The sequence below is a fragment of the Crotalus tigris genome, unplaced genomic scaffold (genome assembly GCF_016545835.1).
Source record: "Crotalus tigris isolate CLP2741 ecotype Arizona unplaced genomic scaffold, ASM1654583v1 scf7180000019173.45859301935:6455823, whole genome shotgun sequence".
NCBI lineage: Eukaryota > Metazoa > Chordata > Lepidosauria > Squamata > Viperidae > Crotalus > Crotalus tigris.
Genome location: NW_024097414.1, coordinates 6103668 through 6129152, shown reverse-complemented (window position 1 = coordinate 6129152; position 25485 = coordinate 6103668). Strand labels below are relative to the sequence as shown.

Here is a 25485-nt window from a genome sequence, read left to right as displayed (position 1 = left end):
CTGCCAAAAATAAGCAGAATCAGCCATTATGGTAAAACCCAAATTTATAAACTAATGAACCAAATGTGGGAATATATCCCTCTAGAAAAACAAACACAGGGAAAGTCTCTCTCCTGCTTAGTTGCAGTTTTGAAAGGTAGGTGCATATTTTAGAGAATCAGGGAGATTTCTCAGGATAAAGATGTCGGCCAGCCACATTAACCGACTTCGCCTAGCTTAAGGCCAAAGAACACTTGCAAGTAGCAAGGGGAAGGCTAGATGGAGGCAAAATGAGTTAAATTACAGCTGTGAGTCTGGAGCTTCTTCCTAGCAGAGGCCCTTCAGTTAAGCTGGTTTCAGTGGCTTCAAGCAGGGAGAGAAGCAGAAAGGGGATCTCCACAGATACCCGTTAGAGCTGCTTGGCTGGCAACAGCTCTACTTGCTGACATGAGGTTACTTTTAGCCTGAAGCGTGAGAGGCAGGGAAAGTATCAAGAGCACAGCCTAAGAAAGAAGCTGGGAATAAGCCGCTTCATCAGGAAAGATTATGCTGGAACGCTCCCCTCCCCCCCTGAAAATTATGAAAGCAGAGCAGCATCTCGGCCAACCACCACCAACAGCAGAACAGGGCAGGTCAGACCAAAAGACAATGCGGTGTGGGCCTCCTTTGTGGCCAAAGACCCCCAAGGACCCACCTGGCTAGTGAGGAGTCTCTCCATACAATTCACCAGGGGCTCCAAGTGTCTGGCACAGAAGAGACAGGAAAGCACTCAAAAGGGAGAGCCCCCCTCCCCTCCCGCCAGGTCCCCATAACTGGGTACAAAAGGACCAAGTAGAGCTTCGATGGCTTCCTCCGAAGCCCCCCACAGTGACTGCCTTGATCTGCTGGATAGATGGGATGCAGAACCTTGTGTATGCCACACAAAACCCTCCCTTCTGTTCAGCTCTAACCAAACTTGTCAGCATCACGAAAACGTGCTGCTCATTTTTTCCCCAGCAGGAAATCCAGTTTGTTCCAATTCCTACTATGGTGCTGCTGGGCTGTTCCTAGCTCTTATAGGTACTGGGAGAAGCACAGATGACATTCCAAACATTGTGGCCAAAGCTAAATTTATTGAAATTGAAACTATCTGGGGCAGATAAATGAACTCCAGCTCTGCAAAGCATCTCCATCTTTGAACTGTGACCGAAAAAGCCATACCTGAGGCTTGGCCGCAGCAAGACAACAAGGAGCAGTTGGATGTCCTGGTACCTGACATAGCCAACCGGCATTGCTCGGTGCCTGTGAGCTGGAGATCAGACAGCCCAGGTGCATTACTTTGGGAGCAGAGGTGGCCAAGGCCGATGGAGCTGCTTCGGTTGCTCTGCAGATTCTTCAGGGAGATTGTAGGATCCAAGCCAATCATGACACTGAGAGGGCCCTCAAGGCACTTCTGGGGCTGATGCAGTTATATAGCCAAGCTGTGCAGAGTCCGCTGTTCCAGTGGGAAGGATGACCAAGAGAAGCCAGATGGCCAGGCACACGATAACTCTGAGAACTGCCCCCACCCCAGTTGCACCATTTCCAAGATCTTTCTCCTCTAGGGAATAGATATCTCTGATGGTCAGAGAGGAGGCATAATGTCTCTCTCTTTCCCCTATGTGCTGTTTAACCTAGGGCCTCTAGGCACAATCCAGGGTATGGGATCCAAGTCCTGGTGGTGGGACTACCCAAAGTATTCCAGAAGCCGAGTGCGGTTTACCTTCTCCCTGGCTAGCTTCACCCAAAGGTATGGAATCGCATTCGGTGGAAATAGTCCCGGACATTCTGGTCAGTATCTTGGGGCATCTGGTTGAGCCAGATCACGTGGCTGCTGAAAATGTCTTCCTTCAGCTTCCGCTTTGAGAGTATCACTCTCCCAGGGGAGCTGCCAACCTGGGGGCCTACCAGCAGCACGTAACAGGCATGGCGGCTTCGCTCAAAAAGCAACCCTAGAACCAAAAGGGGAAGTATAGCAGGAGCCCCCAGTGGTTGGGCAATTTGGGAAACAGCTGGAGCATCCACTCACCTTCAAAGGCCACTATGGGCTCAGTGCTATTGCTCAGTTCCAAGAGGACAGTGGGCAGGGAGGGATGGAAAAGGTACAGCCGCTGCTGCTGACTTCCATGCCAAGATCCCTGGAGGAGAAGAGAAGGCCAGGGCCCCATAAGAGACTGCCGGGATGGCCTACTTATGCCCAGGAGCTGCCATGCTCCTGTGATCCATGGGTGAAAACTCTTCCCCCTACAATAAAGGCCATCCAATTGCTCCATTTGCTGCACCCACTGCAGATGGACCACCCCAGGGCTGTCTTTACTACAGTTAGTCAACTTGCAACCATTTTGATTTAGTAACCAAAATGGACAGTGCTGAGTGAAAGGACTTGTGACCCCTGCCTGACGTTCTCATCTTTGCAGCAGTCCTGTGATCACGTGATCAAAATTCGGGCACTTGGCAGCCTGGTGGCATTTATGCTCATGGAAGTGTTGCAATTCCCCTGCTCTGCCACTCTTGCTTTCTCCCTGCCCTGCCACATGCAGATCCACTTAGCTTTCTCTTCCCCTGCCCACAGGCATGTCCAGCTGGCATGACGCGAAACTGAAAAGCTAGTGGAAACAATCTTCCTAAGCAGCAACAGTTTCTCTTTTGCTACCTTTCCAGCTGCGGGGCAGACTGACGGGCCTGGCCTACCGAGGCCTTTAACCCACCGGAGGTTTCCATCTGCCGGTAGACGCTGGACCTCCCAAGGTCTCCCCCATCCTAAGGCACTGCTGGATGGTTGTTTAATGACCACAAAAGAATTGGGATTGTGGTGGTCGAGCGAGGCAGTCATTTAGGTGTCTTGCTTAATGAGCACAACCTACATCCAAAACTCAAGCATTATCTGTACAGATTCTCCCCAGAGCTTTCTGGGGGGGGGGGAACTGAACCCAAAGGAAAAGCCCACAAGGAATGGAGCTGGGAAGGCCTTCCCCCACATCTAGTGATGATCAGAATGCAGCTTCCGACTTGCTGCCGGCTCTGCGAGACTCATCGTGGGCAGCCCCACTTCATTTCCATCTATCACAGATCATTCCCTACTCACAGTTTCATTTCTTTCGTCTTGGTACAGGCCCCAAAAGAGGAAAACGGATCTGCGATCAGCAGTTGCAAGAGAGGCTGGCTTGGGACTCTGCATTTCTGAAAGCAGCTCCACTTCCCACTTGATGGCTCCAGAACTGCCCTCCACGATTGTAATCTAGAGAGTAAATGGTGACTTGAAAGGATAGCTGGGCTCCAGGCTGTAATTCCCTTTCTCAACCACCATTTTAGCCCAAGGACCTGGCTGAGAGTAAGGCTGGGCAGTTGCCCAACATTCCTGAAGGCAAGCACATGGCCTGGCAGCTCATCACTATATTTTCTATACTCTTTCTAATAGGTTAGAACAGATACGTGTTTCTATCCCAGCACTTGGAAAGTGGAAGAAGGCAAAGGAATCACCAGGCTCTACTGGGTGTCAGTGATAGACAGAAAGTCTGGTGAATAAAAAGCTTTTAACTAATATGGAACTAGAGAAAGATCAGGTGACTTAGGAGTTTGGACTAATTGGGAATTAGCTGGTAGATCATCAGCCACCACCCAATTCATGTCTTTTAAGAAATGTAATCTTCTGCATCACAAGCTCAAATCCTGGGAATATTGCAAGCATGGCTCATTTATTTTGGTGACCTTTTTGGAGGTCTAACTCAAGCACTATCAAATCCAATCATATGGTTGAGTATTTTATGTGATGCTGATGGCACAATGTTGACTATGTAAACATGGCAGAAAATTTTAGTGGATTTTGCACCGGCAGACAAAAAGGGAGAGATACAAGGCCTGTGTGTGCGTGTGTGTGTGTATTGGCAACAACACATCTCCAGCACCCCTTGCTCGAGTGGATACAACTGTACAACTGGTGCTTCCAAAGAAACCAAAGGATCTGCACCTGCACCCCACCCACAGGCCCCCCCTGCAAACCTTCTTTGTCACAGGTGAGACTCTGCTTTCAATAACCACGGCAATCTCATCGGGACCAAAGGCTCCAAGAATGGGCTCCCTGCAAGCAGGACACGGGGTGATGTTCAAGGGGTGGCATCTCCGGCTTTTCACCCTACTTTCCCTATCCCAGGTTTGCCGGTGTATTCATTCATTCATTCATCTGATCTGATCCGTGTGCCGCCCATCCTGTCTAGAGGTGGCTTATCTAGGAAATACCAGAAATAGGCAGCAAAGTCCTCTCTTTTTCCCTGCAACTCAGGAGAGGACTGAGCATTCACACAAGGCCCTGTTGCACACCCAACATTCCTAATACTGTCATTACCTCAGGATGTGTGGCACACCAACAACCCACAACGAACTCAGTTGCTGTCCATTCACCAGCTCCAACATAGCTGACCTTGCAACCAAAATATGGCTCCCTGATTTCTCTGATATCTTTGTCACGTACTGAATGTCTCCAGAACTAAAAAGGAATTAAAAACACCTGTTATCCCTTGTCAGAGGCCATGTACCTCTTCCAAGCCTTTAGGGCAGCAGTGCAGGTCAAACCTTGTTGCTGCAGCCCGTCATAAGCCTCTGCTTTGCATGGCAACAGATTGAGAGTCCTCTGCTTTCACGAGTAAAGAAAAGGGGTTGAAGCAAGCAGAGAAAATGGAAAAGACGAAGGGCTTCCACAAGTCCTAAGTCAGTGGGGACTCCAGCAGGTACCTGGCCAAAGGCACCTGTCGGGCCTTGTGAGGAATCGCCATCTCCCAATCCGCATCTTCCTTCAGGTTGGCAAGGGCTGGGCTTGCTGGGCCCACAGCCATGCGATACAGCTCCTTCAGCGAGTAGGCAAAAAGAGCCTTCGCTAATGTGAGAAAAAAAGGTCCAAATCAAGGGCAGAATGTCCAGCTGCCGAAGGGCAGAATGTCCAGCTGCCCTCCTTCCCCACCCCTAGAAGTACAGGACCCACCTGTGTAGAACAGGATGTAATGGGCTCCGCTCTTGGTGATATACAAGAGGTGCCCAATCAGTCCTGGCAAATGCAGGCTTCCGCTGAATTTCTTTTGCGTGCCAAATGTCCCCGAAAAGAAGAAGCTCTTCGTCTGCAGAGAAAATTGGAGCCAGGATAGTTCAGCCTAAGCAGCACTCTGGCATTCATGCTACCTTCAAAAGGGTTAGCAAAAAACATGGATCCTTAAAATAAGAGAATAGATCACCCTTGTTCATGTAATAAGTTGAGCATAACCTGAAGGTTTACAGACATTTTTCAGCATCAACACAACTTGTGCTCAAAGCTTGGGGAAAGAAAATGATTTTGGCATTAGACAAAGTATCAGTTTGAGCTGTGTAAAAAAGGCCCCTCAGGATTGATTGAAGGTCTCTTGTGCCTGCTGCTCCTTGTTGGCCTTCCAGGGAGCCTGATAGTGGGACACCCCACTCTAAATTCTTTCAGTGGCATTGCTCCTCCCATAAATTCTTGACATCCCCCTTTGAGTCAACCACAATTAATAATACCCCAACCCACTAACACTTCAATTCTTAAAGGTAAAACAAGGATGAGGAAAAAGACAGAACATAGAGGATGATGCAATCCTTTACTCCCATTCCTTCCCCTGATCAATCCTGCTACGGAAAGCAGGAATTTCCCAGTTACTGGTGGCCATTTCTCCAACCAGAAACTACTGTTTGAATCACTAAGCCAAAGAACACTGGAACCCCAAGCCCTTTACTCCAGCACCCAGTGTCTGACGGGGTGTATTGGATGCATTTCGGAAACCCAGAGGCTGCGATTAGATGGCAAGAGCTCCCTGCAATTACTGGCTCCCAACAACTGTATTTCAGGCCTACTGCGCAGGAATCTTAAGATTCAAAAACAGCACCAATGTTAAACGCTTGGAAAAGCTGGAAGATACTAAAACAAAAAGTTTATAAAAACCTAAAAGAAGGGGTAGAATAAGATGGGTACAGGAACGCATGATACCTTAGTATGTGGAAGACTGTATGAAATTACAGAGCAGGCAAATGAGGGGCTCATTAAATTTAGTTTATGACTAGGTCATTGTTCAATTAATTTTGAGTGCTCTGGTGCAGAAGTGATGTAGCATAACTCTTTTTCCGACTCTGAGCTCCCATGCTGCTGTGAATGTGGCCAATTCCTCTGCGATAGGCAGGATAACCCTATTGCTTCAGCAATTCTTACCTCCTCTCCTGTGACAGCAAAGACCAAGAAATCAGGCACACCGTCTCTGTCGATATCAGGAATCTTCAGTAAGGGACTCAGGACTGTAGAGTTAGCCCCAAAAATGGCTGTCTCATTCCACTGAGTCTGGCCTATGAAAAAACAGATCAGGTATTCCGATTCTGAAGCCTTGACAGGTAAGAAGACGTCTGCTTTTCCAACATAGTGGCTTTTGATTCTGGAACCCTGAGCATTCATTTCAGTTAATCGCTGAATAAGTCTACTGTAACATGTGACCTCGCATATGGCACCATTTTGACCCATCTTAAGTTCTGGCATTCATACCATCACAACTGGGATTTCTAATGTCACCTACTCCCCACATACAGGTGTCCAATTAGAAACCAAGAGATTTATCAAGTGTTCTCCTAAACACCTTTTGCAAAGATGGGCTGAAAAACCTTGCAGTAATTCTTGAGGAAATGCAACTTCTAAACAAAGAAAAGGAGAAATGCACATTTGCCCTTCTGTTCCACTTGCTCACCACAAGAGGAACCAGACAGAGAGAAATCTCTTCACACTGGATCAGATCATTTTTCTGTTTTCACTTCATCGGTATTTTTAAGGACTGGAGAAAAGTGCTACCATCGAGGAGAAAACAGCAGACCCATGAATCTTTGCAGCTGAAGAAGGAACAAAATCCTTGCCACCAGCGGATCAAGATTTCCATGCTTTTGCAGAGTCACAGCAGGATTCTGTGTCTGATCTATGAAGCCCCATGCTGGATCAGATCAGAGAACTTCAACTGAAGCATGTTGTCCCAGAATGGCGTTAACCCTAACCCTTCAGCTACCAATGGCTGCTAAACTTTAGCTCCCCTATTTACATAAACAAGATGCAAACTGCTTGTGCTTTGGCTGTTGGCAAAGCAGGAAGAAATCTGTACTTCTTATGGCAGAAGGCAAAGGCGCACAGGACTTCCTTCTTGAGATGCCAATGCAGTTGTGCTTTCAGATCCCTTCTGGGCGCCTCTTTCCCCCCAAATGGGTCCATCTCCCTGATACGCCTGGCTCAAAAGGAAGGTACCTGTCTCCAGGTCCAGGAGGACAAGGGAAGCCGGATTCCCGATGACAAGGCAAGCCGGAGAGCCGCCGTGTTCCACCGAGCAGTCCATCAGGAGCAGCTCCTGGGCCACCGTCCTTTCCCATAGAGTGCTGCCATTAGTGCCCGAATGCGCCGCCAGGAAGGCACAGGGCGGGACGAAGCCTGCGGAGAGGAAGGCGCGGATCGGTCAACCGCGTCGCAGCCCCGGCGTCCCAGGCCCCGGCGCCGATCCCCCCTCCAGTTACCTCCTCCGGAGCAAGAGCCATGGCCGGCGCCGCTGATGTTCCGGCTGCTGGGGCCGGCCTGGAAGGCCACGAGCAGGTCTTGCACTCGGTCCCCGTCGGCGTCTCCCGCCGCCAGGAAGGCGTACGCCGCTGCGAGAGAGCGAGAGGGAGAGAGCGAGAGAAAAGGGAGCCCGGGCCTCGCGCGGCCTCCGGGGCCTCGAGCGCCGCCGCGCAAGCCCACCCGCCCGCCCGCCCGCCCTCACCGGCGTCGTCGTAAGCCCTGCTCCAGGCCGTCCGTGAGGCGGGCCTGACCGGGCAGGGGATGACGAAGGAGAAGGCGAAGGCCAGGCCGAGGCAGAGGTAGAGTGAGAGGAAGAAGGCCGCGGTGCGCCACTGCGAGAGCCTCTCGGGCTGCGCGCCGCCGCCCGCCTCCTTCTCGGCGTCCCGAGCCTCGGTCCCCGGCGAGGCCGGCGCCTCTCGGGCCTTAAGCGGGTGGATCTCCGCCTCCGCCTCCGGGCGCGCCATTCGGCGGACCGCGTTCTACACGCGCCCAGAGACCAGCCAGCCGGACGCTTCTCCGCGGACGCGGCGCCGGACGGCCCCACCCCCTGCGGTGGTGACGTCACCGGCGCGCCCGCGCCGGGTGTGACGTCCCGCCAGCGCCGGAAACGGCTTCGCGCGTGCGGTGGCCATGGGGCTGGGGAGGCTGGTGCTGTTGGGGAGCTGTGTCCGCCGCGCCTCCCTGCCGTTCTTCCTCCGCTCCGGGCGGGAGCAGAGGGCCACGGCCCCCGCCCGCCGAGCCCCGCCTGGCCTGGTCTCTGCGGCGAGCCCGTCCCCCGTCCGCGGCCTGCCCTGTTGGGTTTGGCGGCGCTCGTGCAGCAGCCACACCGCTCGGGACGACCCAGAGGCGGCGCCGTCGCCCCGGTCGCCTAGCAGGCCCGAGAGCGTCCCAGGTAAATCTCACGCCGGACCGGGCGAATTCTCCTCGCGAGGAGTCGGAAGCAGCTCCTCTTCCCCTTGAGGGCTCCTTGGTACTCTCTGAGCCCGGTTGTTTTCTTGCAGACGTTTCGTTACCCAAACTAGGTAAAGCCGTCAGTGCTTAATGCTGATTAGCACCAACGATCCCTCATTTCAACCCTGAACTTGTTTTTGTAGGTTCCACCTCGAAGCACGAGTTCCAAGCTGAAACCCAGAAACTTTTGGATATTGTGGCCCGCTCCCTCTACTCCGAGCAGGAGGTAAGCCTTGCAGGGTGAAGCCAACATCATGGGCTTAAGAAGTCCCTTCGCTCTGCAGAGCTTACTTGCTTTTTGACTCTTTGACAGGTGTTCATCCGGGAGCTGATCTCCAACAGTAGCGATGCTCTGGAGAAGCTGCGCCACAAACTTGTCTCTGAAGGAAAAGTCCTGACGGAACTCAGGATTGAACTGGAGACAGATGAGGAAAAGTGCCTGGTTGCCATCCAGGTAGGAGGACATTTTTTATTTTTTTGCATAATGTGTAAAAAAACAACACGTTTCTCTTGCTATTCAGTGGGTTCTCTGTCTGCAAGGTTAGCCGAAGGTTGCATGGCAAGTAGATGCCAGTGAGGTTGATTCTGAGAGAATCTAGCCTAGAAAGAAGCTGGGAAGGGAATTGGAATGCTCTGAGAGTTTTCCCAGAAGGGAAAGGGTTTATAACAGCAGCCACCCCGAGGAGAGTCACCCCGAGCACAGCCGGCGCGGAACAGCGCAGCCCTGTCGCATGCAGATGATGCTGCGGGGCATGGGCAGAGGGCATGGCTGCCATGGCGCTGCTGGGCACCTGGGCAATCTGCGGCAGGCTGTGGAGGCAGTGGGTGGCCCTGAGGAGCCAGGCTGGGGGTGGAGAGGGGGCAGAGTGGGAGCTGGCAGGGCTGGTTTTTGGGCACTCCGTCTCTAAAAGGTTTGCCATCATTGGTTTATAACTTAGCATGCAGCTAGGCTGAATGTTGAGCTTGATTTAAGTGGCAACATGGGTTTTATGGCCTGGGAAGGAGGATTTACTTCTACTTTTTCTGCACTGCACTAGCTTTTAGGCCATAGCTATCAGGGCAAAATATCAGAAGCGGTGCTGTGAGTTAATCTGATTCTTATATGGAAAATTGGGGGGGGGCAAAGAAGGAGCCTGTCTATTCCCACACATCCCAAAGTGTAACTCTGGATATGTGAGAGACTCCTTTTTTGTTGCTTGTAGGACACTGGAATTGGGATGAACCGTGAAGAACTTCTGTCCAATTTAGGGACCATTGCGAGATCTGGCTCCAAGGTAAGTTGAAGAGGGAGGCTATAATTTTGTTGGTGTGGCTTGGCATACTTGTGTATCTTTGAAGGACAAACAAAGTTTTTAGCTTATTTGTATTGCGTGTCTGAGAGTAATTAGCTTCATTTTGTACATTCTCATGTATTAACTAGGTTTATAAAGCCCCGACTCAAATAATGTGACTCTGGGTGGAATAACAAATAGTAAACCTATTTGCATATTTGTGTGTGTGATATGCATATTTTTATTCATTTTTCCTTCAGTTTAAATTACGTCTGATTCTGACAAACTGGAACAATGGGTCTTATCCAATAAAATGAGTTTTAATGTGGAAAAAAGCAGAGTTTTACATTTAGGAAAAATCAAAGATATAAGTACAGATTAGGTGAGACCTAATCTGTACTTATACAGTGAGTAACTGTGAGAGGGACCTTGGAGTCTTAGTGGACAATCACTTGACTATGAGCCAGCAATGTGCAGCAGCAGCAGCCAAAAAAGCTAAAGCAATCCTGGGTTGCATTAAACAGAGGCATAGAATAAAGATCACACAAAGTATTAGTACCCCTTTATAAACCCTAGTGAGACCACACCTGGAATACTGCAACCAATTTTGGTCACTATACTACAAAAAAGATGTTGAGACCTTGGAAAAAATTCAGAGAAGAACAACTAAGACAATCCAAGGTCTGGAGACAAAAACATATGAAGAACTGCTGCAGGACTTGGATTTGGCTAGTTTAAAGAAAGAAGGAATAGGGGTGAGATGACAGCAGTATTCCAGTATTAGAGAGGCTGCCACAAAGAAGAGGGAGTCAAATTATTCTCCAAAGCACCAGAGGGCAAGACAAGAAACAATGGTTGGAAACTGATCAAAGAGAGAAGCAACCTGGAATTAAGGAGAAAGTTCCTAACAGTGAAGACAATTAACCAGTGGAACAGCTTGCTTTCAGAAATCGTGGGTGCTCCATCACTAGAGGTTTTTAAGAAGAGACTGGACAGTCACTTGTCTGAGATGATATAGGTTCTCCTGCTTGAGCGGACTAGAAGACCTCTAAGGTCCCTTCCAGCTCTATTCCATTCTCAGAAACTGCCTGGACAAGTCCCTGTAGTTTTCTAGGCAAGGTTTTCAAAAGTGGTTTGCCGATGTCTACTTCCTAGGACTGTGAGAAAGTGACTAGCCCAAGATCACCAAGCTAGCTTTATGCCTAAAGTGGGACAGGAACTTGACTAATCCTCCAGTTTCTAGCCTGATGCCTTAACTGCTACACCAAAATGGTCCTCCTAATTTTTATTTACAAAATACACATAGACTGCTATTTTTTGTAATGATATTCTAATAAAGGGTTTGTGGAAGAATGCTCAGGTGGTATGCTGGCTGTGGACTCTCAAGAATCCAAGTGGCATTTGCTTCTTTGCCAGCAAAAGTGGTAGCAAGGTGAGGCTGACCAGCTGGGTCCTGCTTTATACACTTAGCCTGCCTATGTTGTATCTACAGGCCTTTCTGGATACATTGAAGAGCCAAACAGAGGCCAGCAATAAGATTATTGGCCAATTTGGAGTGGGCTTCTATTCAGTCTTTATGGTGGCTAATCAAGTGGAAGTTTTCTCCAAGTCAGCAGAGCCAGATAGCTTTGGTTATTGCTGGCATTCAGACGGGTAAGGATGTGGCAGAGACTGGGCTGAGAGGCTGCAGCTGAATGGTTAAAGGGCTGCATGAAGTGTTCTAAGCTTTCTTGGAAAATTGGGGGGCTTTGGATTCTATCTGCCTCCCTGAGTTGAAATCCCAGAATGACGATAGGCTTAGAAGGACCGAGGAGAAAAGAAGCCTTATTCTTTGTGAGACATTTCTGATACTTCTGCAGAAATTGTGCTCAGATAATGAGTGCTATGATACTACTTTCCCCCAGGGAGACCTGGTTTTGCAATTGTGCATTAGGATGAGAATTAGCTATGCACTGATTACTGCTTGTGGGATAGCACTTCATCCGTGGGCTCATACTTGTTTGTAGTTTATAATTACAACTTGCTTGTTTCTTCTGACTTGCTTTTCTAACTCTAGTTCTGGGACGTTCGAAATTTCAGAAGCTTCTGGTGTTCAGGTTGGAACTAAAATTATTCTCCATCTAAAGGAAGATTGCAAGGAGTTTGCCAGTGAGGAGCGAGTCAAAGGTGAGCAATAGCAGCAGGGAGCTTGCTTGCTTGTTTATCTATGAATTGACACTAGTGCCATGTCTCTCAGACCAGTGGATGAGATGCAGAGCCTGACTTGGGGGAAGAAGCAGAGCTGGGTGGCCTGTCCCAACCTGTTTTGAATGGTCCCAGCTTTGGTCTTCGCAAATATTGGGGGAAGCTCTCTTCTGCCCATATCCTGGTCAACGAGCCACATCTAATTCAAGGAGTTCTTGCTAGAGTAAAAGGATTAGTGGCATGACTCCTTGTAAAGTACTTTCATATATGGCAAGTTGCTTCCAAATTTGGGGGGAAACGCCCTTCTTAAGCTTGGCGACTAAGGAATAATAGCTGTAGTAGATGCTTTGCAGAATGCTTTCAAAATGTCTTGTGTGTAAGCCCTTGCCATTTGATAGGATCTATTTTTATAATTTTATCCATCTCTTCAGCATAGTCCTGATTAGCCGCTGGGTGAGCGTAACCCAGGCCCTCCGAGTAATGCTTCTGAAGATGACTGGAAGGAATATTTTTGGAGACGGTGCCTAGCCGTGAAGGGCCTGGTGGCTTAATTGCAACACTTAGAGTTGGTTTTATAATTGGTTCCAAAAAAAAAAAAAAAAACTTCATTAAGTAATATATTATGTGGTCCCATACTGCAATTTTGAATTCCTTCTTCAATTGTGTCCAGTCTGTTTAGTGGCTGCCGCTGATTAACATCTGGTCCCAGTTACATATTGAATGGATAAAGACCCCTACTGGGGGAGCAGAGGGAGTTGGCAGAGTTTTCAGCTTTTTTTTTTTTTTTTCTAGACATCATCAAAAAGTATAGCAACTTCATCAGTTTCCCCCTCTATCTGAACGGGCAACGTGTCAACACCTTGCAGGTAGAGCAGATATCGGGTGGCCCTTGAAGCTGGGCTTGAGTTAAATGGCATTTTAGCAAGCAGGGGTCCCACAGTCCACTGGCATCTGTAGAAGACCTTTGTGGAGGAAGTGGCCTTTGAAATGCCAGCTGCCCTTTTCTACCCTGACATCCATGTAGCATAGAAACACTTAATTGTGCCCTTTGACTATTTGGATCTCCTGTGGTTCTTTGGGGTTGATAAAAATCACTGATGGCACCAGCTCCATCTGCAAAATGCCACTATGTTCACGGAAACTTGCCTTTCCTTCCTTCATCGATGTTCCCGCTTTGGGCACGGGGCTAGCTTCAACTAAGAATCTGTTCCCTCTGCTCAGGCCCTTTGGATGATGGAGCCCAAGGAGGTTGGAGATTGGCAGCACAGAGAGTTCTACCACTTTATTGCCCATGCATACGATGAGCCTCGCTACACCCTGCATTACAAGACCGATGCACCTCTCAACATCCGCAGTATCTTTTACGTGCCAGGGGTGGTGAGTGGGCAGGATGGGCAGCCTTGCCTCAGATCTAAAACTGACATGTGAGGAGATTGTAACAGGATCTCAACTCGCCTCAGGAGGATGGTTTTTGCACTGCAACTCTCTGGTTTCCATCTGTTCTTCTCTTTCATAACTTCCTAGAAACCTTCCATGTTTGATGTGAGCCAGGAGCAAGGTTCCAGTGTTGCTCTCTACAGTCGCAAGGTCCTCATCCTGACCAAAGCTACTGAGATCTTACCCAAATGGTTACGTTTCCTGAAAGGTAGTCAGAAGAGCCCTATTTAGGAGGAAGAGGCTGGAGATTAGTAGCATTGTTGCAAAACACAGCTTATCTATTTACCTTCTTTCAGGGGTGGTGGACAGTGAGGATATCCCCTTGAATCTCAGCCGAGAACTGCTTCAAGAGAGTATCCTTCTTAGGTGAGGAAGAAGCTTGGTTCAAATGGTCTCGATGGGTATTGGCTTCTCTTGGACTTGCTCTGTCATGGCTGCAATCTGAAGACCTAATATTTTTGGAGGTGGTGTCTGAACATGGTTGATATAAAAACAGTAGTAGTTTCCGCTTATCTGGGAGTTAGTTGATATTTTGTCATTCTAAGCAAGTACAGAAGGAGGTTATCACATTTCAAAAGAGAACTCAGGTGTACTATGATGTCACTTAACAATTCAGCTGAGTTGTGGACCTCTCCCTCTATTGCAGCCTGAGATCCCGGTATGCTAGGATTGTTTGGATCAAATCAGCATGAGTTGTGGAGAAGTAAGGCCTTGCAGTTACTGCCAGTTTTGGCTTTGCAGAAAGTCACATCCTCTTGTTCCATTTCTTTTCTTACTAATTGCTGCATTATTGTTTGATCTTCTTGTGTAGAAAGCTCAGAGAGGTTTTACAACGGAGGCTGATCAAGTTCTTCATTGACCAGAGTAAGAAGGACCCTGAGAAATATGCCACATTCTTTGAGGACTACGGACTGTTTATCCGCGAGGGAATTATCATGCTGCCTGAGCAGGAAGCCAAGGTATTGGGAGTGACCAAAGAGGCTCCCACGTCTCTGAAGCCCTCAGCCTTTCCTTTGGTAATTAGGGCCTTTCCTTTGGTAATTAGAGGCCAATTGGAGCTCGTCATGGATGCAGGGAGGGGTGGGCAAGCACAATTACCTTTCTTTCCCTCTTGACTGACCTGACTTCCCTCCCAGGAGGAAGTAGCAAAGCTGTTGCGCTATGAGTCCTCGTTGCTACCTCCAGGCCAATTAACCAGCCTCCCAGAATATGCTAGCCGTATGCCAGCTGGCAGTAGAAACATCTATTATCTATGTGCTCCCACTCGCAACTTGGCTGAACATTCTCCATATTATGAAGCAACAAAGAAGAAAAATGTTGAGGTGAGCAAAGAGATTCAGAGGCTAGAGCTAAGAAGAGCAAAGGTGCTTCTGGGAAGGATCCAGTACTTGGTTTGTGATGCTTCCCGCCTGGAGCAAAATATGGGAGCTATTGTTTCACCAACTTCATTCTGCTCAGGCTCCTTTTCACCATCTATTCTGCCAACTTGCTGTAAATGGTAGGAATGGGATTTTAAGATTGTTGCAGACCTAGCCCTGGTCAGCGGTTGGGCATTTCCCAAGGGATCAAAGATGTATATGATCCATACTAAATGACAGTACACCTCCCTTCTCTGGGCCACCAGGTGCTCTTCTGCTATAAGCAGTTTGATGAGCTGACTCTTCTGCACCTACGTGAGTTTGACAAAAAGAAACTGATCTCAGTAGAGACAGATATTGCTGTTGACCATTACAAGGAGGAGACGTTTGAAGAAAGTCACTCAGGTAGGTGCCTATCAGGAGCATTTTTGATCATTGGGGCCTTCCTTGGCCAAAAATAAGGAAGAATTTCTATTGGTTACTTGTAGAAAGACCAAAGAAAGGCTTGTTAGATCCCTTTGGAGATGGGAAGGGAATGAACGCAAAGAGCTTTGATTCAGTTTATCATTTCTCTCCTCAAAATGCTGCTTTTATCCTTGCACTGCAGCTGAAAATCGCCTGAGCTCCCAAGCAGTGGAGGACCTCCTAGCCTGGATGAGGAATGCCCTTGGCTCACGGGTTGCTGCTGTCAAGGTGAGAGATGAGGGTGGCCATGCACTGTAGGTGAGGTTGTGGGGGGAACCAAGGAGCCCCCCGGGGCTGTGTCATCCTAGGGAGCCTGGACTTCAGCTGCGTTTCCCATAGCATGTAACCCCAGTGGGACGAAGAGCGTGGAGAAAGGGTGGGTTAAGTCTGGCTCCTGGACAGCATCCCTGGACAGACTCCTCACCTCCGTTGCTGCATTTGTTGCACACCCACAACAACCATCCTCGTTCCCAAGCTGCTTCAAGCACTCCTTGTAGACGGAGTCTTATTGTCAAATCCTACTTGAGCTCTGTCCTCATTTCAGATCACTAATACCTGGGCTTAATGGACATTTCTGTTGGTGATTGTGATCAATTGCTTCTGCATCAGCATGTGAAATGCCACAAGGGCAAGGGGAGGAGTGAGCGGCCTAGAGTCAGCAGGTTTAGGGAAGAAAGTTATTGGTGTGAGCTTGGCAGTTTCTGGGGTGCAAAACATGTCCCAAGGTCTTGTTGCCTACAGGTGACTCCACGTCTGGATTCACATCCAGCCATGATCACAGTGCTGGAGATGGGTGCTGCCCGCCACTTCCTGCGCATGCAGCAGCTGGCAAAAACCAGTGAAGAGCGAGCCCAAATCCTGCAACCCACGTTGGAGATCAATGCCGGGTATGAGGAAGAAGTCATCTGGGGGACTAAGGCTGATTTTGGAGACCTCCTGTAGGGAAGGCTCTTCTCCATCCTGGCCTGCAGCTCTTACCCTGCCGCTTTCTTCTCTAGACACACACTAGTCAAGAAACTTAACCAGTTACGAATTGACCATCCTGACTTGGCCCAAATGTTGCTTGACCAGGTGAGTGGCCTGCGGCCCATAGATTGGGGATCTCTGGCTTAAAGGAGTGGTGCAACCACATTTCTTTTGATGAGCCCTGGTAGCCCAGTGGTTAGAGTGCAATATTGCAGGCTAACTCACTGCTCACTGCCAGGAGTTCAATCCTGAGATGCTGAAGGTTGACTCAGCCTTCCATTCTTCTGAGGTTGGTAAAATGAGGACCCAGGTTGTTGGGGGCAACATGCTGACTCCATAAATCACTTAGAGTGGGCTGTAAAACACTGTGAAGCGGTATATAAGTTTTAAGTGCTATTGCTATTTCCTGCTTGTGTGCCTGCTTACTCTCTTGTAATTCCTTTTTCTCAAGTGAATGTAAATACAAACATCAGTTCCCTTCTTGCTAATTATTAATTTTGAGGTAGAGCTGCTTTGTGTTGAGAGGAGGTTCATTTCTACCCCTATCTTGTCCTTCATACTTGTGTCAAGTAGATGGGTGTGAGCCCATCCATGTGCTAGCAGCATCCTTGGTGCACCACCCGGGCTGCTGAAACACATTTTTCTTTCAGAATGAAAAAATTAAAAGGGCAGAAAATAAGAAATGATAAGCTTTTCAATTAGCTGAAATAGTTGTCTTAGATACTGCTGGCACATCAAGGTGAGGGAGTTGGGAAGAGCCAAGCGAGCTGAACAGGGCCTGGTCTCCCTGCCGCCCCCAGTGGGCAAAGGAGAATCCGAGTGCCTCCTCTCTGCCCTCCTGTTTGAGGGCAGGACCCCCCAGCCCTGTGCTTTCTGGCTGTGTTCTGAGTCCGCTGCCTGGGCGACGTGACCACCTCTGGCTCCTCCTTTGGCTGCAGATCTATGACAATGCCATGATAACGGCAGGACTCAGCGAAGACCCCCGGCCGATGGTGAACCGGCTGAACGAACTGCTTGCTCGAGCCCTGGAGAAGCACTGAACCAGCCCCAGTGCTAGAAGCTCAGTGGCCTCCTTGGGCTGCCTTCGTCACCTCTCTGCCTGGGGTTCCCAGATGGGGCGGCCTGGTGCAGTAGAAGGTTGTGCAACCGTCTCGGATAAAATGTGCAATAAAAATGGTAGACGCTTCTGCTGCTTTACGCCGCCTTCTGTTCCGGTGCGGGGCTGCGGCAGCGAAGGCCGCCAGGCGGTAGGGGGCGCTCGCGCGGCGACGGGAAGGCGGAGCCTGCGCAGCTGCGCCGACAAAATGGACGACTCGGAGGACGAGTTTCGCTCGCGGGTTCCGCCGGGGCGGCGGCGGCGGCCTCGCGGGATAGGCACAGCTGCTGCTCTCGCTGCCGGGCCTCCAGCCCTCCCGCCGGGCCGCGGGCTAAAGCGGGGCGGCGCCCCTTCGGCGGCTCGGCCGGCCGGAGGGAAGAGGCGGCGGGCGGCGGGCGGGGAGACGCTGGAGGCCGCGGCCAGGTCGCGCGCAGAGGTCGGGCTCGGCGGGAAGCGGCCCAAGGCGGGTGAGTCGGGCGGGGGGGAAAAGGAGGGGCCCCTCCGCCGAGAAGGCGCTGACTGCCGCCTGCTCTCCGCCTAGAGACGAGGGGCTGCAGGAGGCCGCCTCCGCTGCTGCTCCAAAGGCCGGAGGAGGCCCGCCGAGGACTCGAGGCCCGAGCGGCCCTGCTGCTCTCGGAGGCCCCGGCCGCGCCCCACACGCCCCCGCTGCCCGTCAGCCGTTGGGACGGGGGCCCGGCGGCAAGCCCGGCCGGCTGGCTGTGGGAGCTGAGCTCGTTGACGACCGTCACCCCTCGGGGGGCCGATCAGGTGCGTGGCTGCGGGGAAGCGGAGGGCTCCGGGGAAGACTGCGGGACCCTCCCTTTCCATCCGGGGCAGCTGAACCGTCGCGCTTTTGCGGCGTTTCTGTCCCCGGAGAGACCCCCGGACCGTCTCGAGGCCACGTTCGTCTCCCTGCGGCCCAGTTTGAGGACTTCAGCCCGGGCGCTCGGCCGGTCCTGCATGCCGACTTGGTCTCGCCCGGGCTGCCACGGAGCCTCCCTTTTCAGAGGCCGGAGTTCCGCGCGCCTGGTGCCCCAGCGGAGTCTCCGGAGACGGAGCGTTTCTCAAGCAGAGCCGGTGAATGCTTTGAAGGCGGCCGTCCGAGAGATGCCGATACCTTGCAAGATCTCGTGGAGTTGGCCGGGGAAGGACTCACGTTCACCCAGTGGAGCCTTGATATTGGGCGGCCGGAGCCCCCGGGTGAGGCTGCTTGGCGTAGGACAGTTCAATCCCCCCCTCCCTCTCCCGGACTGGGTATTCAGAGGGCTGTGAAGACCTATAAGGGTGGCAGCGTCCCTGGAACTTGATGGAAGCAATGCAATATTTTCAACTTTGTTTTACTTTTTGTAAACTGCTGGGAGGCTATTGGAATTAGCGTCATAGAAGATAAAATGTCTCAGCCAGAAATCTTTCTTTTTGGAGCCGTGGTTCCATGGCAGAATTGTCTTGCTTTAAAAAGAAGATGTAATCTCTGCTAGACCTTACCCCCCTTGAAGGCATCAGTGGTATCGGAGCAAGGATATAACCAACATATTTGATTTGTACTCATCTGTAGTAGTGACGATATTCTGCACCAGGTTTACATTAATGATGATGGTGATGATTTTTTGTAGAGCAAGAACAGATGCCAGGTGTTCAGCAAAAGGCTTTTACTCGGTTATTGGAGAAGCAGCAGCAGCAGCAGCAACTATTCCAAAATTGCTCTTATGAAAAAGTAAGGATAGAATTGTACGCAATTGTATCTAGATGAGGAATGATACTGAGCATCTGCCCAAACTCAGTACATCAAGCTCTACAGTTGCTTGGCAGCAGTATCATAATAGGGGCAAAAGAGTAACTGGATCTCTATATAATGAAAAATGCCTTCATTTCCTTTTGCCAAATAGAGAACTTCTGGAAGATACTGGGATTAAGCTGGGGTGTGACTTGCTGGCAGTCCTTTTCGCAAACCTTCCTTTTAAATGGAAGACTTCACTTTTTAATGAGAAATTTAATATCTTCTATCTGCTTAAGGGCTGTGAAATAGGAACTTGAGTATTTTTCCCCCCTTTCTTACTTCCTGTTATAGTTCCCTCTTGGCTCACTGGCTGTTGCCTTCAAGGAGATGGTCAATAATCCTCATTTGAGCGATATCCAGATCCAGGTGGACAGTGGGGAAGTCTTCTATGCCCATATGTTTGTATTGTATGCACGGTGTCCTCAGCTTTTACAATTTGTAAGTAGCCATAATGTATTTAAGGGATGTACATAGTAAACATTTTAACATTTTTCATGCTTCAGTTTTATTATGGATCCACATTTGTGGACCTCTTCCATTGTTTTTTCTCTAAATTTTCTTTTGAGGTTGATTCTAATAGCATCGCTTGGGAGAGAAATACCAGTGAGGGACAAACCAGTTATTTCACTTGTGAGTTATAGAGAACTGCAGCCAATAAATCAAACTTTGAAGAGTGGCTGTAGGCAGCAGGATTCACCAGAGATCTTACAACAAGTTTATTCCTGTGAGCAGCAGCCAGCTATGCCTTACAATAGACAAATGTAAAATGAAGTCAGTTCAGCAAGATATAGGCTGTAAGAGCAGAAAAAAGGGTGCATCAAGTGGAAGAGCTTGAAGAAAATTACAAATCTAATTGGTGGAAGGGAACAAAGGGACTTTGGATAACTTATGAGACAGTGAAGTTGGTATTGTTATATTGAAAAAAAATACAAACGTGTTTATAACTGCTGAGGCACGAGACCTTTTGACTGGCAAACTTTGCCATATCTAGAAACCACTTTATGGTGGCAGAAAGCCTAATGCTTTTGAATGTCTGCAGTACAGAACAACTTCCATATCTGGTCAGGAAAGTTTGTAAGAAGAAGGGAAGGAGCCTTGGATTACGATTGCTGCTGCAAAGATCATTGTCTTTTTCTGTTCTGCTACCAGGTTGACCACAGATGTTTTGTGGTGGCTGAAGAAGGAGAAGTCAGAACCTCCCGTGTGCTGTTACATGATGCTCCAGGTGATGCTGTTGCTCTGTTCTTGAAGTACCTTTACACAGCTGAACATTTCGTACCTCAACATTTGCTGTCAGATGTGGTTGACCTGGCAATAAGGTTGGTGTGTTGATGCTTCAGAGTATTTGGTTGGAAATCATTATGAAATTTACTGTATGTCAGTTTTGCTCTTTTTGGTTTGCTGTATGAAGCATGAATAAGGATTCTATTATCTTATGCCATAGGTTGTACCAAGAGAGGAGAAAGAATATTTATGTATATTTGCATGGTTGCAGGTTTGGAGTGAAAGAATTGGCGGTTCTGTGTGAAGGCCAATCTAGTGAAGAGATATCTGTAGAAAAGCCAGTGGATGATAAAGACAAAGTTGGAAATTTTGAGGAACTTTTGAAATCCATGTGGCAAGATGAAGAAACCGCAGCAAAATCTGTATGCAGAGATGAAATCAATGACAGTATGAATGAGCAGGAACTAGAGGAGATTTATGAGTTTGTGGCTACCCAGCGCAGAATGACCTCTGATGAAGTGAGGAAGGAAAAGGTCTGCACTGAATGCAGATATGATGAAGTGGAAAAGAAGATTAGCCAAATTGGTGGTTCTTGCCCAAGAAAAGCACTGGAGAAGCCCAGAAGAGCCATGACAATTAAGGAAGGTGAAATAAAATGTGATCTAGAGTCATCCAAATTGAAAACCTCTAATGCCAGCATGGAAAAAGATCTGAAAAAGTATTCTGTTGAGTTCCAGCTGGATTTTAAGGAAATAGTGTCCTTTGGAGCAAGTACTAGAAAAGAACCTACAAGTGAGATTCATCTCGGGTTGGCTGTGGATTCCACTCATAGTAATCATCTGGAGAGGTCTGCAACCCAATTTTCTGTCTCAGAAATGAAATGTTCTCTCTGGAAGGAGAATATTAACATAGCCAACAATGAAACCACAACAAGAAATTTTCCAAGACTTTTTCAAGAGTCAGCAAAAGATCTCCAGATTACTTTGATAACATCTGCATCACAGCCAAACATATTAGATAGGCTTCCCTCTCAAAATGGTAAGCAAGAGAATATAAATAGGAAGGGAGAAGCTCCTATTGGCAGCCTAGAGAAGTCTGGTGTGGTGAATCCTCATGAACTGAATATTACGAGTGACCATATTGTAGTACTGGATTCTGATGAAGAGCTGGAACAGGAGGCAGAAAAGAAACAGGCAGAGGCCGCTTCAAGCTTCTCTGAGCAACAATCATGGCATAAAGTGAGCGCTGTTGCCAATGTGAACTGCTGGAGCCCATCTCCACCACAGCAGGATGTAGGTAAAGTGGCAGATAGAGTGGACACACTAATTTGTAATGAGGTACAATCTTTGGATGAAAGCCATCAGCCCTTGAACCTGAGTAGTTACAGAGAAGGCAGCTTCTGGGAAGGTTTAGACAGGAGTGAAGGAAGGACATTGGTGGTGCCTGAAACTCCTCTGCCAGCCTGGAATAGCTTGGATGACGTGCAGGTTGAAAAATCCAGGTTGAATTCTTCTCTTAAAAAGCAGTGGACTCATGAAACCCAGACGAAACCGTTGTCTTGCAGCTATAAACCTCTACCGGTGCTTTCATCTACTTCTTTGCTCAAAGTAGTGAAACCTAACAATGGCCTGTGTGCAACAGAGAGAGATGTGGTTGTGGATGACAGTGAGGAGGAGCAGGAAGCAGTGCCACCATGCTCAAAGGGCATCTTTGTAGAATCTTTGGAGGTAAGAACTCCAAATGCCAGAAATCCATTGAAGGCCTCTGTGCACATGTTTGACATGCAGGACAATCACCCTGTGAATGTTGCTAGTAGTGTAGCTAATTCAGCAGCCACGTTCCATTTTGGAGTGGGAGATTTGCTACTGCACAAGTCTCAGAATTGGCCTGGAAAAGACTCTGACAGCAATGAAGCTCTTCCTGCCTGCTCAAGTTTGTCAGCTTCCATTCCTGTTTCAAAGATTTCTGGTAAGTTGCTGCTTTGGGTCAGTTATGACAACTTCTTTGACAGCTAAGGCTGCTTTGTAACATGGCCCCCCAAAATGGGAGCACTTTTCCTCCCACTTAGCTGTCGAATCCTTTGAAGCTCAGTGAACGATCCCACTGAAGCTCAAGACCAGAATCCTTGCAACTGGTTAAACATCATTGGGCATTTTACTCAGTTTTGCTAAAGACAGTGATCTTCCTTCTTGGATGGATGAGCCCACCTGTTATTTTGGATGAGCTCTATTTCCTGGGAGGGGAGCAATAATCTAGAAATCCAGTTTTGGCTTCCTCCTCCTAAGGCACTTTTCTAATTAATTGCTGAGCATTTTTTTAATTTAAAAAAAGTGTATGATGGGGATGTCTATCTGACAGCTTTCTTCCCAGAGGTTTGGGATGATTTTACTGTGGACTACTAACCAATGTAGTAAATATAGTGGTGATAGACATGTTTTGCAGCAGAGTATAGCTCATGTGGCTAATTTGATTCAATTTCCTTTGGATCAGTCACAGATCTTGCCTGCCAAGCCAGGGACATCTCTTGCGTTTCTCCATTCATGCCCTTGCCACCTTACTCAAGCATGGACACCCCAGAGTTGAAGAAGGAATTGAGCAGGTGGGTGCTGTCAGGATCAAATCAGGACCCTTCTGTAGGCAAGAACTTGCAAAATTATTTTGCAGGTTGTTCTTGTGAATTGTGATTTGATCTCCTTTTCTTCTCAGATTTGGTGTCCGTGCTCTCCCAAAGCAGCAGATGGTTTTAAAACTGAAGGAAATTTTTCAATTTACTCACCAACAGGCACGAACCGACTCTAAGAAAAAATCTATGCCAGTTGCTACCAGTTCTTTTCAGAAACTGGAGCAGAAACGTCTTGCCCCTTATCGACTGCTTCAGGGGAACCCAAATACAACTAACCTTACAGATCTCTCTGAAGGAGGCGCTCAGAGGCCAGAGGCTGGACTTGGGTGGCCAAAGAGAGCTGCTTTTCCTGCGAAGAGATTAGCTGATGGAGAGGGCAATGGAGATCTAATCCTGACAACTTCTCAAGTGTCAGCTGGCACAACAGGAACTGGAAATGAGACTTATGCAGCATTTCAAAGGTATAGGGCAGATTGGAATGTGTGTTCATTTTTCCATTCTGACTTTTTAGGCTGATGGCATGTATCACCAGATGCTGAGGCGTGAAGGCAAAAACTTTGAAAATCACCTGCCCACTCTGTCCTCAGCCATATTCTCTACACTTAGCCTTAAATTGGGGGATGGTTGTGTTGATGCTGTGTAGTGGATGTGAGTAGTTCTGGCCTGGGTTATACCAGGTATCCCAGCTTTTTAAAAAATGAAGTAAATTTAAGAGATTGTCTAGGTATCTTAATGCCCTTTCCTTTCTCATCCTGTTCCTAGTTCATCTGTGGAGTTTAAAATCAGCACGCTGTCAGAGAAAGAAGAAAATGTACCAGCCTCTCAGATTGCCGCTAGTGGTGAGGGTCAGCAACTGGAATTCTTGAAGCACTATATTCATTCCAACCCATCTCTTTGCCAGCAAATTCTGCTGTATCAGCCCATTGAACTTTCTGTACTGCATGCAGAACTGAAGCAAAATGGCATAAGGATTTCATTGGACAAGTTACTGGACTTTTTGGATGCAAACTGCATCACGTTTACCACTGCAGAAGCTAGGAGAGAAAAACAACACCACCTCCATAGATCCAAGAGAAAGGGACAAAGGTGATGCTAAGCCCTTTAGATATTCTCCCAAAATGTGAACTCCTGGAGATTTTTTCCTCTGCAACTTTCCAGTCACCTACCTCTTCTCCTTTTTCATGTTTATGTATTTTTCTTTGCTCAATCCTTTTTTCGGGGGAAATCTGTGTTGGGGTTTGAAGTGAGTTTGATCCCTTACAGCCAAACTTTGGCTTGGACAGTGGATAGCCTGCATCCCCAGAGCAGCTTTGGACAAGTGTGTTGATTGCAGGGGTAGTCTTCAGTCCACTTTCTTGTTGACTTAGATATAGGTAGTCTCTATTTGGTAATAAAAGACATTGTCTATGGATTTAAGTTTTCTACAGACTGCAGCTGATGTGGACAGGTCATGCTCAATTTGGTTAAGTCAAAACTGCCTTCTTGTCCAAATTGAAGATTTTGAGAAGGGATGTCAGAGTTGGTCACTTGCAACAGCTGTTCTCAGCCTTGCATCCAATCCTGAGGAATGATTTCAGCATACATGTTGGGACACTGTATCTTCGGCATATCCTTACCCTGAGGGCTGGCTGATGGAGGGAAAAACATACTCCTTCATTTGCAAAGATAACTTTCAAGTTTATGTCACCCGAGACTACCACCCAAGTAATTTATTACAAAATTGTCTCCCAGGTGTTGTAGTGTAAAAAAATGCAAAGCTGGGAAGAAGACAGCAAGATGATGTGATGTGAGAGGGCAGCATTTTTACTGAACACTATAAATTTTTGCTTCTCAAAGATTTGGGAGGACTGGAGCCAAACTGTTAATGCTTGCATGTGGAGATGGTAATGCAAGTCTTCTTTTAGACTGCTTAAATTATACAATTGATTTCATTTCTTACCTCCTCCCCATTAAAAAAAGCAAATTATTTTATGTACTAAATGTGAACATTTTTTTGGAAGTATCATTGGTCCCACGTTGCAATTTTTTTAACTGTTGCTACCCAGAGTGATATATATAAGATGGGCAGCCATGTTTATTAAATAAACGTTAAAATTATGTCATGCCCTTATGTAAGAGGTTTTACATGACTTCCATACCATCACCCTTCACCTGAGGAAGGGTGGATTTCTCTGTACAGTGTACCCTGTGTGTGGTATTTTCAGTTACATTGAAATTGTAATATATTAGATACATTTGCCAGTTATGGTACCTGACAAAACCCATCATGTATCTCCTAGTGATCATTTAGTGAGGCAGAGTAAGAAGCCCAATTTTGCTTCCTTCAAAAATACTATAGTCATGGAGCATCATAGATAGGACCAGGCTGGGAAAATCAATGAAAGGGATTGTCTTGTCCTTTCTGGATCTGTTGTGTAGCTTCTTCATTGTTCCTGCACAGAAAGCCTTGGTTTTTTTTTATTTTACTTTAGGAAGCATCTGTTTCAGTTAAACTAGTGCTCCTTTCCCAAAATGTTTTTTAAAAAGCAAATATTTCTAATTTCTTTCTATTGATTCTCATGAA

The 25485-nt window shown here is 48.0% G+C and overlaps 3 protein-coding genes across 6 annotated transcripts; 2 read left to right on the top strand and 1 right to left on the bottom strand.

Moving 5' to 3' along the window:
* Window positions 1-1071: 1071 nt before the first annotated feature.
* FAM234A (family with sequence similarity 234 member A) lies at window positions 1072-8130 on the bottom strand. Of its 2 annotated transcripts, none has more exons than XM_039360425.1 (11): window positions 7773-8130; window positions 7531-7659; window positions 7268-7447; window positions 6203-6333; window positions 4973-5105; window positions 4726-4867; window positions 4340-4480; window positions 3997-4075; window positions 3083-3235; window positions 2027-2135; window positions 1072-1831 (listed from the first exon to the last, which is right to left on the bottom strand). In XM_039360425.1, the coding sequence occupies exons 1-11, from the start codon at window positions 8032-8034 to the stop codon at window positions 1821-1823; spliced, it is 1470 nt and encodes a 489-aa protein (XP_039216359.1). In that variant the 5' UTR covers window positions 8035-8130; the 3' UTR covers window positions 1072-1820. The 2 variants fall into 2 exon arrangements, with proteins under 2 accessions (XP_039216359.1, XP_039216358.1); XM_039360424.1 differs by having other exon boundaries at window positions 1072-1949; window positions 7773-8129.
* A 30-nt stretch (window positions 8131-8160) lies between these two features.
* Window positions 8161-17388, top strand: TRAP1 (TNF receptor associated protein 1). The gene is made up of 17 exons (XM_039360423.1): window positions 8161-8462; window positions 8665-8747; window positions 8835-8975; window positions 9724-9795; window positions 11285-11445; window positions 11849-11958; window positions 12769-12842; window positions 13198-13353; window positions 13501-13621; window positions 13710-13779; window positions 14225-14372; window positions 14550-14735; window positions 15038-15176; window positions 15379-15464; window positions 15978-16123; window positions 16235-16307; window positions 17141-17388. Exons 1-17 carry the CDS (start codon window positions 8201-8203, stop codon window positions 17240-17242), a joined length of 2130 nt encoding a protein of 709 aa, XP_039216357.1. The 5' UTR covers window positions 8161-8200; the 3' UTR covers window positions 17243-17388.
* On the top strand, window positions 17287-25032 carry SLX4 (SLX4 structure-specific endonuclease subunit). 3 transcript variants are annotated; one of them, XR_005558742.1, is made up of 10 exons: window positions 17287-17765; window positions 17840-18066; window positions 18306-18498; window positions 18912-19012; window positions 19367-19513; window positions 20225-20394; window positions 20520-22267; window positions 22790-22898; window positions 23082-23383; window positions 23685-23827. XR_005558742.1 is itself a non-coding variant. In XM_039360421.1 (10 exons), exons 1-10 carry the CDS (start codon window positions 17315-17317, stop codon window positions 24010-24012), a joined length of 3801 nt encoding a protein of 1266 aa, XP_039216355.1. In that variant the 5' UTR covers window positions 17287-17314; the 3' UTR covers window positions 24013-25032. The 3 variants fall into 3 exon arrangements, 2 of the variants coding, with proteins under 2 accessions (XP_039216355.1, XP_039216354.1); XM_039360421.1 differs by having other exon boundaries at window positions 20571-22267; window positions 23006-23383; window positions 23685-25032; XM_039360420.1 differs by having other exon boundaries at window positions 23006-23383; window positions 23685-25032.
* The last annotated feature ends 453 nt before the right edge of the window (window positions 25033-25485 follow it).